At 37.2% G+C, this 15,599-nt stretch overlaps 1 protein-coding gene across 1 annotated transcript in view; it reads right to left on the bottom strand.

Moving 5' to 3' along the window:
• LOC110462677 overlaps positions 1–15,599 on the bottom strand; it is an 82,951-nt gene that overhangs the window by 30,103 nt on the left and 37,249 nt on the right. Inside the window, exons 16-18 of the mRNA XM_021516764.1 lie at positions 14,445–14,486; positions 12,408–12,452; positions 2,144–2,286 (exon numbers count right to left, since the gene is read on the bottom strand). Of these exons, the coding sequence (XP_021372439.1) occupies positions 2,144–2,286; positions 12,408–12,452; positions 14,445–14,486 (230 nt within the window). The remainder of the gene's footprint in view (positions 1–2,143; positions 2,287–12,407; positions 12,453–14,444; positions 14,487–15,599) is intronic.

The following is a 15,599-nucleotide window of genomic DNA, read 5'->3' on the forward strand; positions in this document are numbered from 1 at the left end:
GAGCCCATGCCCCTCAGCCCCCAGGGGGGCCAAACCCACCATTTATACAAAAAAATCCTTTCCCCAAGAATGCTTCTAACCAAATATGGAACAAATCCTTTCATTCGTACAGAATAAGAAAAGTTTTAAAGAATTTGCTATATTTCCCCTATTGGGCCCCGCCCCTCAGCCCCCAGGGGGATCAACCCCCCATTTGTACAAAATTTGTTCCCCTTCTCCCAAGGATGCTTCTGACCAAATTTGGTCAAAATCTCCTTGGCCATTTAGGACAAGTAGCGTTTTAAAGGAAAAGTTGACGGTATGGCATAATTATAAGCTCACCATGGTCCTTTGGACCAGGTGAGCTAAAAACAAAACTCGAGCTCAATGCCTCACAAATATTCTGAGGAACATGGACGCAATAAAGAGTGGTGACCAAGAAAGTGGTAACTTTAGTAAAGACAGCAGGATTGGGGGCTCTACTCATGACACAGTCAGCATGATGACAGAAGGAGACAGATCGATGGCAAAATAGCGCACATACGCAATCATATGAGCTAATAATCATGTATAACAAGTTTCATGAAAATAGGTTTTGAGTTTGGGTGTCAAACGGAATGAATTTAAGTAACTGGTTTAGTTTAGTTTAGTCTCCTTGTGACCTTGAATATGATTCCAGGTCATACATTTGAACAAACTTGGTAGCCCTTCATACAGCTAGCTACTGACTAAATATCAACATAATGGGCCTTTTGGATATTCAGAAGAAGTTGTTTAAAGGTCTTTTTTAACAATTGACCCCTGCGACCTTGTAAATAGGTGAAGGTCATTCATTTCAACAAACTTGATAGCCCTTTACCCCAGCATGCTACTGGCCAAATATCCTCACCCCGGGCATTTTGGTTATTCAGAAGAAGTTGTTTAAAGTTTTTAACATATTTGACCCCTGTGACCTTGAATATGGGTGAAGGTCAATCGCTTTAACAAACTTGGTAACCCTTCATCCCAGCACGATACTGACCAAGTATTAACATTGTAGGCTTTTGGTTATTCAGAAGAAGTTGTTTAAAGAATTTACCATATTTGATCCCTGTAACTTTTAATATAATTCAAAGTCATTCATTTGAACAGACTTGGTAGCCCTTCATCCCATCTTGTTATGTGCCAAATAACATCATCCTGCGACTTTTTGTTATTGAGAAGTCATTTAAAAGTTTCAAACATATTTGACCCCTGTGACCTTAAATATAAGTCAAGGTCATTCATTTAAAGAAACTCGGTAGCCCTTTATCCCAGCATGCTTCTGGCTAAATTTCATCACCCTGGGCATTTTGGTTATTCAGAAGAAGTCGTTTAAAGATTTAAACATATTTGATCCCTGTAACCTTCAATAAATGTTAAGGTCATTCATTTAAACAAACTTGGTAGCCCTGCATCTCAGCATGCTACTGGTCAAATATCATCACCCTGGGCATTTTGGTTATTCATCAGAAGTTGTTTAAAGATTTTAAAATATTTGACCCCTGCGACCTTGAAAAATTGGTGAAGGTCATTTATTTGAACAAATTTGGTAGGCCTACATCCCAGCTTGCTATACTGGCCAAATATCTTCACCTTGGGAATTTTGGTTATTCAGAAGAAGTTGTTAAGATTTTTACATATTTTACCCTTGTGACCTTGAAAATTGGTAAAGGTTATTTATTTTAACAAACTTTGTAGCCCTTCATCCCAGTTTGTTACTGGCCAAATATTATCACCCTAGGCCTTTTGGTTATTAAGAAAAAGTTGTGTAAAGAAAAATATTGACAATGGAGACGGATGCCGGATGGATGAACGATGGACACCGCGCAATGGCATAAGCTCACTTGGCCCTACAGGCCATATGAACTTAAAATTGTAATTTGGAAAATGCAGGATCATATTTTGATTGAGAATGGGTCCCTGTACCAGACCCTATAAGCCCCCGAAGATCTGCTATACATTTAACAAGGTACTGATAACTAATTATAACGAGGGATAGTGAATAAAAGTCTCAATTATTCTGACACAAATGACTTTTACAGCTATATACTGTTGCAATGCAAGTCAACAAGATTTTGTATTTTTAAGGACAATCTCAACAATAATTAATATGAAAGTGAAATAATTTACAATTTATACCTACATTACATCCAGGAAATGCATAGCCTGTTCAAATTTCTTTCTGTCTCGGTACATGATCACCAATTTTTTAGCAAAGTTTGATTGCCCTCTTTCATCATATCCTTTTTTCATTTCATCAAATTTTCGTAGAACTTCATCGTCATTCTGGAATGAACAAAAATTCAATGCCCTAATGCAGGTCCATTGCAGTGTCCCTCACTTCACATCATAGCTTTAAAGCAAAGTAAATATAAGATGGCCTCCAACCTCCCATTATCAGAGTATCATTATGATGTGGTATAAGGCCTCCTTCATCTCAATGTGACTGATCAAGGTCTCCAGCTTCCTTTCATTTTAAAGTGATTATTGTATTCGACATACCTATTAAGTGCACAGTGCACTAACAAAAATGCAAGAGGGGTGCATTTAACAAGCATCGCTCACCTATTATTAATCTCACAATTGTAACCTTAAAAGTGGAATAAAATAAAGCTACAGGCATAATGTAAGTGTCTTGACTTCAGAAGAACCTGTTAAACGATTAAAACACATTTGACCCTGTGACCTTGAAAGTGAAACATGGACATTAAGTTAAACAAACTCCATAGCCCTTCCTCCTAGAATGCAACTTGCCAAATATCACCACCTTATATCTTTTATTTATTGAGAAGATGACTTTTACAGATGTATTCACTATGGACCAGATGTGACCGTGAAAGTGCGTAAAGGTCATTCACATCGACAAGCAATCACCCTGTATGCTTTAGTTATTTAGAAGAAGTCATTGATTTCAACATATTTTACCCCTGTGACCTTGAATATGGGCAAAGGTCAGTCATTTAAACAAACTTTGTAGCCCTTCATGCCAACAATCCTTCTGGCCAAATAGCATAACCCTGGACCTTTTGGTTATACAAAAGAAGTTGTTTAAAGGTTTTTAAGACAATTAACCCCTTTGACCATGAATATAAGTGAAGGTCATTTGTTTGTACAAACTTGGTAGCCCTTTATCCATGCAGCTACTGGCCAAATATCATCACCCTGGAGCTTTTGGTTATATAGAAGAAGTCGTTTAAAGGTTATCAAGACAATTGACGCCTGTGACCTTGAATATGGATGAAGGTCATTCATTTGAACAAACTCAGGAGCCCTTCATGCCAACATCCTTCTGGCTAAATATCATCTTGAAAATTGGCAAAGGTAATTCATTTGAACAAACTTGGTAGCCCTTAATCCCAGTATGCTTCTAGCCAAATATCATCAGCCTGGGCCTCTTGGTTATTCAGAAGAAGTTGTTTAAAGTAAAAAGTTGACGCCGGACAGACGCCGGTCCATGCCATAAGCTCACTTGAACCTTCGTTCAAGGTGAGCTAATAAATAAAGGACTTGGAATGGTCCTTCATGGTTCACAAAAAATACATAAAAAGAGGCCCAGGGGCCTTGATAGCTCACCTGGTATTTCATTTTAATTTAAAACCTGCTGAATACCATAACTGTTTATCAAAGGAGTATAAGAAATACAAGTTGCAAGAAGGACTATATTTTAATATGTTTGGGTGGGTAAGACACCAAGAACATGAGCGTATTCTTCATGATATTAAAGTTATACTTTTTACACAAACAATGTACATATTTAACGTGTCGCAATGTTTCAAGACCGACTGGTCCCTTTGTCAAGCTATGACTGAGTGAGTGATTTGTATTATTTACCTATACGACGATGTGACGAAATTGTATATTTTATATGTCACTCGACCCGGAGACGTTTTGCCTATTGATAGGGAGCATATACACACTGCATCAGATTGGTTACAGGTAGGGTGTAGATCTAGCCCCCTCCCCTGCTCTGTCAGAGTATTGGGTCATACACACCTGCCAACCCCGGATATACTAAAAGAGGGTGATGACCCTCTGTTGAAAATTAAAAAAGAGGGTCATAGGGCGAACAGCTTTTTTCGCAACAAATATAAGAAAAATAAATATTAAATTAGAACTTAAATATTTTAATGATGTAAATATTCTTCCAGCATATCTAGCTGATCCTCATCCACAATACCAAATTCAAGGCTGAAAAATAAAACGATTTGTCAACAACACAACTTATAAAATTAATTCATAATAAAATATATGATACTGTGTTTTCACAGGCATTTTCTATGTCAATTAAAATGGTCCTGACAAGAAGTTGCACCCTACTCATATAAAATATCAGTTTTATATGAGTAGGGTTTGAACTCAGAAACAAATCATCAAATGCCTGTGCGTGTTTTTGAATGTCTTGGTAATGTCGTTTTTAGCACCAGATCAAACTGAAATATGCGATGTACAAAGACTAGAATGCAGCGTTTGGTCCACGTCGACCGCGGGACTTTATACACTATAACTCATTTTCCTGCAACATTTGATATGTGCACAATTATCTTTTCTTTTAGAATTTCGTGTAGTAGAACCTGCAAGTCCCGGTAACGACTTCTTCCTTCTAGAAGACATACAGTTGTGGGACCGCACAACGCACCAAAAATAGAGCGGCACACCGTGCATACATCGTTCACACACCGTCCGCACATCGTCCACACATGGAGCGAACAACTGTGCGATTTAGCAATCGTTCACCCCGTTGTGCGCTTCTCTCCACACAACTGTGCGATCTGGTATCATTTGTAGATCAAAATTACGGAATGACAAAAATACGGAAGGCTTGTATGCGATAATGTACACTGTGTATATCTGTAATTTGTCATCACAATAATCAAGATTATACAATTTCACAATGCGTGTTACACAATTACAGCAACCGTTAGGTTGTCAAGAATGGGTTTGGCTCCAAGGTAACAGAACAGGTAAATAACAATTTTATGAGTGTCCGGGGTTTTACCTGACCAGTGCCTGACACACAGAGCTGATATGCGATACTGTTTGACCGTAATGAATAGTATTTGTTATTTGCATTCATTTGCCTATAGCTCCCCTTCACCTGGATTTTCACACCCCCGGCCTTACCCGACAAGTTACATAAGTGCCCCAGGCGGGGAGAAAACTACGGTCCAGGTACATGTACAAAGTGGTTATGTTAACCTGTATACGGGATTGTGTTGTAATTTTACATGTGTCGATTAAATTTGTTTAAAAACACAGAAAACACAATTTCTAAATAAAAGAATGTATAGACAGAAAGATAAGTTTATAGATGTTGCTAGAATATAGAAACATACGTAAACATCAAGTTTATATGTTTAAACCGTATAAATTGTTAAGGCATTCCTCAATTTACACCAACCACGATTGTTATCCCACAACGTCTGTCAATCGTGCGCACAGATGTGCGCAAGCAATAATCGTCCAGCTTTTTATTGTTCGCCCATCGTGCACACAAAGTTCACACACTGTGCACACATTGTGCGCACATCGTGTAACGCTGTGCGATCCCACAACTGTAAAGTTACCTCTAAAATACGATTTATTCTACGTAAATACAATTGTAAAAACAACTCTATTATTTGTTAAAACACCTGACTAATTACTTGTCGGCAAGTTAAGTAACAACGGTCTTTATATAAACATTTGTAAAAACAAGTCTAGAACGTATAAACAACTCGCAACTAACCTGTTGGTGAGAAACGGAAACGGGAAATAGATTGTCTTTCTTATGGAGAAGGATGGAAATGTCTAGAGAATTCCGAGTGACTTTGGTAACTTCTAATATACGAAAAGATTCCGAGTGAAAACGGGTGAAATTGACGAAATCTGGGTCAAAACCGTCACCCGGCGGGTGAAGTTATAATTATAAAAGCGGGTGAAGGGCTAAACTCCCGGGTGTAACACGACGAAATATGGTCATTTGGAAGGTATGGTCATACAGATGACTAAGCTGGTGTCCCCCCTCGTCTCTGTTCATGTTCTGAGTTTTCCTGATTTTGATTGCTTCTTTGATTTGTCGATGTGATTTTGGGTGTAAGTGTGATCTGTTAAAGCCGATTTATTGTACTGGGTGGCGGATGTTTTGCATGTGGATCTGGTGAATGTGATATTGCTCATTTTCTCTACGCCTTTTTGATGTTCCATCAAACGTGTGCCAAATTTTCTCCTAGTTTCACCTATATATGACTGCTGACAAATTTTGCATCCTATTTGATATACAACTCGTGTTTTGTCTAAAATGTCAGTCTTGTCTTTGGGGTGCACCAGTAACTGTCTGAGGGTTGTCAGTGGTCTCATCGGGGTGCTGAAATGGTGTTTTCTCATCACCCGTGCACAAGCCTCAGATGTCCCCTTCACGTAAGGTATTGTGTCGACCCAGCCTTTGCTTTTGGTTTGGCTATCATTACTTTTCTTCTATCTCGGTTTTCTATTTTCAGTCTTTTCTTTTACTGCTTTTTTCACCTTATTTATTGACCAGTCTGGGTAGCTGGCTATCTGATTGACCTATCTGATGCAGTGTGTATATTGTATATGCTCCCTATCAATAGGCGAAATGTCTCAGGTCGAGTGACATGTAAAATATACAATTTCCTCACATCGTTGTAAAGCTAGGTAAATAATACAAATCGCTCACTCAGTCTTGGCTTGACAAAGGGACCAGTCAGTCTTGAAACATTGCGACACGTTTAATACATACATTGTTTGTGTAAAAAGTAAAACTTTGATATCACATATTTCCAAACTGATGAATCTATGGAACGTATTCTTCATGTTTAGCAATTTTGTAAATGGTTATGACAGAGAGATCTCAACTGTTTCCACGTTATAACCCAGGTAGGTAGTCTCCAGGGGTAATTCCGAACCCCCAGGCCAATCCTGGTAGCATGTTTTCTTATTTGGTTATAGGGTTGGGATAAAATCCTGGAAGGTGAAGGATTTTATTGTCCCACTTTCAAAATTAAAGGATACTTAAGCACATACTTAATTGAATCCCCTTTGTCCAAAGATGCTCTAGAGAAGTTTGGTAAAAATTGCTTCATTTGTACAAAAGGAGAAGGATTTTAAAAGTATCCTCTATTTCCACTTTTGGGCCCTGACCCTATGCCTCTAGGGGGGTCACAGTTTCAGTTTATACAAAATTGAGACTTTTTACACTAAGCATGCATGCTTAAGACCACATTTGGTTTAAATCCCTTCATTTATACAGAAGGAGAAAGGGCCCCACCCCTCTGCCTATCTTTGAGCCAGGTGAACTGGCAAACAATTTTTCCTTTATTTTGTATAAAATAAATTCAAATTCACAAAAAAAATTGGTACTCAAAACCGAAAATGAAAGTAAACACATACAAAAGTAAATGGGGACCAAAACATGTGGCAGTGATGCCGAGTTTTTATGGTGAAACATACTAATGTACAGTGCAAAAATGGCCAAAAAGGTTTACGACCGAGTTTCTGTAAACTGTTTGCATGTGTTTGCTCCTTTTCCTCCCAGTGGAGATGAATAAATAATTAACTAAATTGACTGCAGATTAGTGAGATACATTTAAACATTTACGAAACAAACAAAAATTTTTGAAAACAAACTTGATTCTTCATTTGGTGGAAAATATTGCTTGTAGAAAACTAGCGGTCTTTCTATTAATTGAGATGATTTTTGAGAATAAAAGTCTGGTGAAAATAACTGAAACTCTGGCAAAGATAGGCACAAGGGATAGATAAAGGATTTAGGTACTTATTGAATAATTTTATGTACTAGATTAGAACTGAAGGACCTCGTTTTTGCATAAACATTTTCTTTTTATCAAAGAAGGAAGGTAACTCAGAGTTCAAGAATTAAAACCTAAACAATTAACACATACACAAAAATAAATACATAAATAAATCCATCACTGCAATTTAACAGTAAATAATCCCCATTATAACAAGGCAGATTATTGCAAGGCAATCCCTAGTCCCCATCAGTGATGATTTCTATATTTAACAAACAGTACACTTATGTCAGGAAGCATAGGTCAGTGAGGATATCGTGATCCACTTCTTGCACTCCGACATCCCAATATGTCCTTGTACACCAAATCTGGTTACTCCGGGTGAAATAGTATCTAGAGGAAATGCCCCTGACAAACATTTTCAAAAGTGAAGGTCAAAGGTCAAGTCATAGGCCACAGTGACCTAATTCTTGCACTCTGCAATCCATCATCTCAAGATGTTCTTGTACAGCAAGTCTGTTTACTCAAGGTGAAATAGTATAGAAGATAAGCCCCGGACAAACATTTTCAAAAGTTAAGGTCAAAGGTCAAAGCATAGGTCACAGTGAGGTCAGTGACATTCTTCTTGCACTCTGCACACCCCCATCCCAAGATGTCCTTGTATACCAAATATGGTGAATCCAGGTGAAATAGTATAGAATATATATATGTCCCAGACAAACTTCTTCGACGGAAAAAAGGACAGAAGGAAGGACCGACGTAAGGGCGGAAGGACAGATGGACAGAGTGCAAACCCCTTAAACTGGTGGGGGACTAATATTACAGTTAAACAAGAGGCCCAAGGGCCTTAGCGGTCACCTGAGTTATATCATAGGTACTGGTAGCTTTATTTTATTGTTTAGATGTGATGTGGAAATCAGCATGTAAACTAAGTGAAATACAATACTTGTCATGTCATCAAAGGATAAGAATTTGAAAATATTGGTAAATGTTCCATTTGGGGTCCCGCCCTAGCCCCTGGGGAGGGGGCAGGAATCCCAATTTTACAAAGTAATACCCTCATTCACCAAAGATGATTCTGACTAAGTTTGAGTAATTTTCTGCAGAAAATGGATAAAATACACCCAAAAGTGTTATTTCCCAATTTAAACTATAGTAACCTTTACCCCCTCCCCAAGGGAGAATGAATAGCTCGAAGGTCCTGAAATTTACGATTTAAATAAAGCCCCTGATGATTTTCTTTCCATGCAGAGAAAATGATTGTAGTACCTGAGTCTGGAGGAGAAAACTTTGAAAATATGGGTTAATTTTCCCTTTGGGGCCCTGCCCTGGCCCCAAGGGTTGGGGTAGGAATTTCAATTTTACAATTTGAAACCATCTTTCTCCAAGGATAATTCTCACCAAGTAAAAATAATTTCCTACAGAAAGTTGTCAAAATATACCCAAAAGTGTTATTTCCCTATATAAACTATAGTAAACTTCACCCCCTCCCGAAGGGAGAACGAATAGCTTGGGGGTCCTGAAATTTACAATTTAAGTAAAGCCCCTGATGATCTTTCTTTCCATGCAGAGAAAATGACTGTAGTAACCTTTGAGTCTGGAGAAGAGGATTTTTGAAATATTGGTTAATTTTCCCTTAGGGGCCCCGCCCAGGCCCCAGGGGTTGGGATAGGAATTCCAATTTTACAATTTTGTAGCCTCATCTACCAAGGATGATTCTGACGAAGTTTGAAAAAAATCCATCCACTGGTTCTTGAGGAGTTGAATATGTGAAAAGTTTACGCACAACGGACGACGATTGACGACAACGGACGACGATGGACGGAAAGCGATTAGAATAGGTCACTTGAGCAAAGCTCAGGTGACCTAAAAATAACCCCTTAAAACAATTCATTAAAAGGCCAGGCATTGACGTCCGAGACAGTCTGCTTACAAGAGACTGGATGGATGAATTACTAACCTAACGATAACAAATTAAATAAAATTATTGTTTCAAAATAAGCTTTCATCTATTTATAAACAAGAGGCCCAAAGGTCCTGTATCGCTCACCTGTTTCTTTTGTGACATGCAACTGACATATAGGTATCTTAAGACCAAATTTGGTAACTAGAACACAAGACATTTTAACATCTCTTAAATGGTTCTGAAGATATTGTTGTTTGAAACTTGAAATTTTAATGTTAAAGCTTTTAACTCATATTGACCTTTGACTCCCGACTTGCACATAAAGTTGACCTTTGACATCATTACTGTAATCGAGAAAAAGATTTGCACTGATGGTCTACATAACATATCCAAGTATCATGACACTAGTCCAAATGGTTCCTAGGAAATTGTTGTTCGAAAATTTTCACATATTTGACCCCTGTGACCTGGAAAGTAGGTCAAGGTCATTTTAATGAGGAAACTTTATAGCACTCCATCCCAGGTACCTACTGGCCAAATATCATTACCCTAGGTCCTACAGTTCTTCAGAAGAAGTCGTTCAAAAGAAAAAGTTGACATACGGATGACGGACGACGGACTACGGACGACGGACTACGGACTACGGATGCCAGACGACGGACGCCGCAGTACGGCATAAGCTCATATGGCCCTTTGGGTCAGGTGAGCTAAAAATATTGGACATGTAAAGGAAGGGTGTCTATAAGGCCCTTTTTTGGGGCCCGGTATATTCAGATTTTCACCTCCTTATTTTGTTTAAAGATGTCCTATTGTATGACATACAGAAAAACAAAGGTAAAACTTTGACTGAAAGTGGGTTTCAGGGGGTACCAAAAGGGGTATGGTAAATCACAAATATAGTTTGCTGTTTTCAAAATGAGCTTAAAAACCAAAATAATACCATTTCTGTTTTTGAAAACATGTATAAATTAGACAAACATATGTAACAGAATGAAAAATGACAGAAATTCAATCGTCACTTAAAGATTGTTTATATAAAACAAAGGATTACGTCAGGGGGGTCTGTTTGGTCATTTTCAATTGAAAAGTAATTTGTTTTCCTTTCTAATTAATATTCTGATTTGAAATTTACAACTTCACTCATTAAAGTAGACTAACATAAATTGCATATTGACTACATACTTTCCTTTTGTTTTATACCGAGTTATGGCTTCTGGACACATCTCAAACTTGGCTTTTTCAAATATCTCTCAATTTTAAGTGAATTAAAAGGTGCATGACACCCTTTATATGCTATAAGTATAAGATATCAATTGTTAGTATTGTATATTATATATATATCATATAATATTTGCTCAACACCTGTGGCTGAATTGAGTTCCAGGTCCTGATTTGTTTTTTACTTATCAAAGTTAACTTACAAATCAAAAATGGCATTTGCAACCACAACTACTGTAAAATAATTGATTTAATACATGAAGTTCGATTTTCTGGTAATTTTAAGTCTCCTAGCCTCAAGGAAAGTATCTGCTTTAATCGTTAAAGTTAACCGATTTCATTGTTTTATCAAATGTTCTGCTTATTTGCAATGTTTATCCGCTGATTGTACATGAAAGGTATTTGGGGATAAGCATGTAACTTGGCATAGAGTTTAGTTATATGATAATATTTAATTTGTGAAAGTTTCATACTTATCCCACAATGCCTTTTTACATAAAAACACATTTTCCTGTGATTTAGAGTACAAGAACCAAAGTGCATCTCCTTGCCTAACAGCAAATATTTCCTGGAAAAGTTGATGGAAGATGGCCAGATAACAGAAACTGAGGTGGGCAGGTGAACTAAAAAGAGGCCCAATGGGCCTGCATCGCTCACCTGATATTAATCTTACGCTTGTTTTCTTAAAAGTGGACTAAAATACAGAAACAGGCAGAATATCAGTGTTTGATTCATAAGAACCTTTTAAAATATTTAAACTTATGACATCTGTGACCTTGGGTGAAACTGGGTCAAGGTCATTCATTTGAACAAACTAGGTAGTCCTTCATCCAAGCATGCTACAGGCCCAATTTCAGTACCCTAACCCTTTTGGTTATTGAGAAGTGGTTTGAAGATTTTACAACATTTGACCCCATGACCTTGAAAATTGGTCAAGGACATTCATTTGAACAACCTTAGTAGCCCTTCATCCCAGCATGCTACAGGCCAAATACTAGTACCCTGTGCCTTTTGGTTATTGAAAAGAAGTTGCTTAAAATTTTTACGACATTTGAACCCCATGACCTTAAAAGTGGGTCAAGGACATTCATCTGAACAAGCTTGTTAGCCCTTCATCCCAGCTTTCTACAGGCCCAATATCAGTACCCTGGGCCTTTTAGTTATTGAGAAAAAGTCTGTTGAATATTTTAACATATTTGACCCCTGTGACCTTGAAAGTAGGTCAAGGTAATTAATTAGAACAAACTTGGTAATCCTTCATCCCAGCATGCTACAGGCCAAATATCAGTACCCTGGGTATTTTGGTTATTGAGAAGTGGTTTGAAGATTTTATGACATTTTACCCCTGTGACCTTGAAAGTGGGTCAAGGTCATTCATTTGAACAAAGTAGGTAGCCCTTCATCCTAGCATGCTTCAGGCCCAATACCAAGAAGTTGTTGAAAGTAAAATATTGACGCCGGACGCCGAACGCCGCACCACGGTATAAGTTCACCAGGCCCTTTGGGCCAGGTGAGCTAATAAAAACATAACTTACTCCACTTTGTATTTCTTTTTCGATTTCATTCAAATTGCTTTGCACCTGAAATAAACAAATAAATAACCCAATAAACAACATATAAATATGATGTCAATATGGCAAGATGCCCATGACCCTGAATCATAAACAATGAATAACATTGACTAATAAATTAAATGGTGAAAAGATGAACAGACACTGTAAAAGGCACTACGTCTATAACACCTTACAACACTGTTTTTTACTATAAGCTATTTCAAATTGGCTCTAAGAAAATAAAAACTAACTGTTCAGGACCTTGTGTCATCATTGCCACTATGTTTTGGCCAAATTACTTCATAAACACAAAAGTGATAATTAATAACTACTCTTTGTAAGTCCAAAACATGTCAAAAATTCAAAAAAACTATAACTATTTTTCCACTGTCACTAAACAACAATGAATAACAATGAGTAATAAATTAAATGGTGAAAAGATGAACAGACGCAGCAAGTGGGCTGAAATATTGACAAAAATCAGAAAAAAATGTGATTTTATTGCACATTTCTCTTGTTAGTGGTTGCCATGGCATGCAACGCAATTGGTGTTTTCCAGATAATAACATTATTTTATGAAGGGTAAGCATTTGCAGTATATATGTGTCAATTTTTAAGAAAATTTAACACTGGGCAAAATTGGATGGTTCGTGGCTCAACTCCTCTGCCTCCGAACATTTATCACATAGGAAAAATAAGCTAGGTGGGGTTGATGCTTATTGTAACACAGTAGACAGTAAACACTGGTACTAATTGGTAACAGCCATTGTTTATTAACAGATTACAAGCAAAATTACATTTTTTAAATAAAACAAGCATTCTGTGGTTATTGATGAATCAATACATGTCCCCTACTGCCCCCCCCCCCCCCCAATCTGCAGATTTTGGCCAAGATAGTTAAGATGAAAACATGTCAAAAATAAAAATAAAAATAAAAAAATTCAACTGTCACTAAACAACATTAATGCTAGACCCCTAAAGAACCTTTGTACATAAAATCAGTATCCTTACACTATTATTAAGTGAACGATGAGCCATTACAAAACTAAACTTTAACTGAAACTTTAACCTGCAGGTTTTGGCCAAGACAGTTAAGTGGATAGCATGTCGAAAATTGCAAAAAACATACCGGAGGGGTAAATAAAAAATATACATTTTCAATCCACAGCATTAATGCTGGACCCCTATAGAACCACTATGCAATGAATCAACATCCTAACATCATTATGAAGCGAGTGGTAAGCCATTACAAAACCTTAACCTAAGGTAACAGACGGAAAACTGACGGACAGATTGACGGACAGACAGACAGATGCAGGATCGACGGACCGACAGACAGATGCAGACAAAACCATATATCCCGCGTTTCACAGGTAGGGGACTAAAAATTGACAGACGATGGACAGCCAGGTGCACCTGACAACGTGCCACAGCATAATCTCAATTGCCATTTGGGCAGGTGAGATAAAAATCTCTGTACCTATCAAAATATTAAGCTTCAAGCACTCAAACTTTTCTGATTTGTGGTTAACCTGAAAACATTACCACATATCCATAGTATGGCTTGTAGTTCATAGTGTGTGAGGGATCCTGACCTGATTCCGGTAAACACAAGAAAATCAATGTACTATACTGAGAAAATATAAACAACCATAATTTCATTGCAATTCAAATGTATGACTATCTCTAGATCTGATAAGGACATGCCTAGAATTTCATTAAACTTTGACATATGGGTATGCAAGAGTAAAAACACATTAATATGTAAATTTTGTCAAGTTTTATCGTAAAATAGTACTCTATATGATACAGAATATAACAGATTTAAGAGGCAGTTTTTTCAACAGGAAACCAATTGAAAGTATTTCAAGGGTTCACTTATGAGTAACAAAACCTGTAGTCGCTGATACCATGTGCACATGAGGATCAATGCCCTCAGACAATAAAGTAGTCCTGATGATCCAATTGGGCGGATATTGATTTGTTCCATAGAATGTATATCCTGTGTAAGACTTTTACCTTTTCATAGGTGTTTTGAAGCTTCTGTTTACTCTGTCTACTCTGCAAAAGATAAAATGAAGTAAGCAGGAACTCACATAAATGGTTACAGTTTAACCCTTGCTTCAATGATTAAACATAATTTATGTCAGAGTGCTAATATCAGCGAAAATTCCAAACTGATTTGTGACGTAATGCAATTAACACAGGAAAATTATTTACCTGGAATGATATTATTTATTGACTTTGAAAAAGCATTTTATTCACTCTCATGAAAATCATTGAACAAGAGGCCTAGAGGGCTTGTAATACTCCTTATGGATATACAAGTAATCATCATACCATCTTCATATTAAGTTCTATGTCACGTTGATATTTTCTCTTATCTGCTTGATTGAGTCATGTACACAGTAAATGCACCCTGAGGTAGCTTTTGATCTAAACTTCATACTGCTGTGTAGAAAAAACAACCTTCAAAGTCAGTTTGTAGTGTCACGTACTTACTAGTATAGTACTTAATGTGAAAGAAATAAAACGATCATTGCAATATGGGAAAGATCTGTTAAGTACTTCATGGGAAATAGTGATAACTAAATTCTTGAAATGTCAAAATCCAAGATGAATGCCTGTTTAAGTCTCAAAATAATACATGCAAATTATGGACCAATGGGAACCTTCAAATATTAGTCAAGCGCTTTTTGAGAAATAAACATGCACACCCACTGACCAAGGGGATCTAACCTATCAAATTTGAGAAAGATCCTTCCATTACTTCCTGAGAAATAGTGATAACAAACCTTCACCATTTAAATTAAAGATTGATTGAAAGTTTGGAAATTGACCAATTAGAGCTCATTATTCTTATTAGCTTTATAAGATATGTACATGTGTAGCAAGTCTCATCAAAATCGAACAATAGTTACCGGTAAGCAAGTTATCTAGTGGAAGCCAAAGTGTGTGTGGACAGACGGACAGACTGCCAAATACGTAAAACAATTTTATTCGCTAAAAACTTTTTTCTAACCATACACCGACATTGCTCCTGGTCATTTTTTCTAACCATACACTGACATTGCTCCTGGTCTTTTTTCTAGCCATACACTGACAATGCTCCTGTTTTTTTTCTAACCATACACTGACATTGCTCCTGGTCTTTTTTCTAACCATACACTGACA

This window comes from Mizuhopecten yessoensis, unplaced genomic scaffold (genome assembly GCF_002113885.1).
Source record: "Mizuhopecten yessoensis strain PY_sf001 unplaced genomic scaffold, ASM211388v2 scaffold10821, whole genome shotgun sequence".
NCBI classification, from domain to species: domain Eukaryota; kingdom Metazoa; phylum Mollusca; class Bivalvia; order Pectinida; family Pectinidae; genus Mizuhopecten; species Mizuhopecten yessoensis.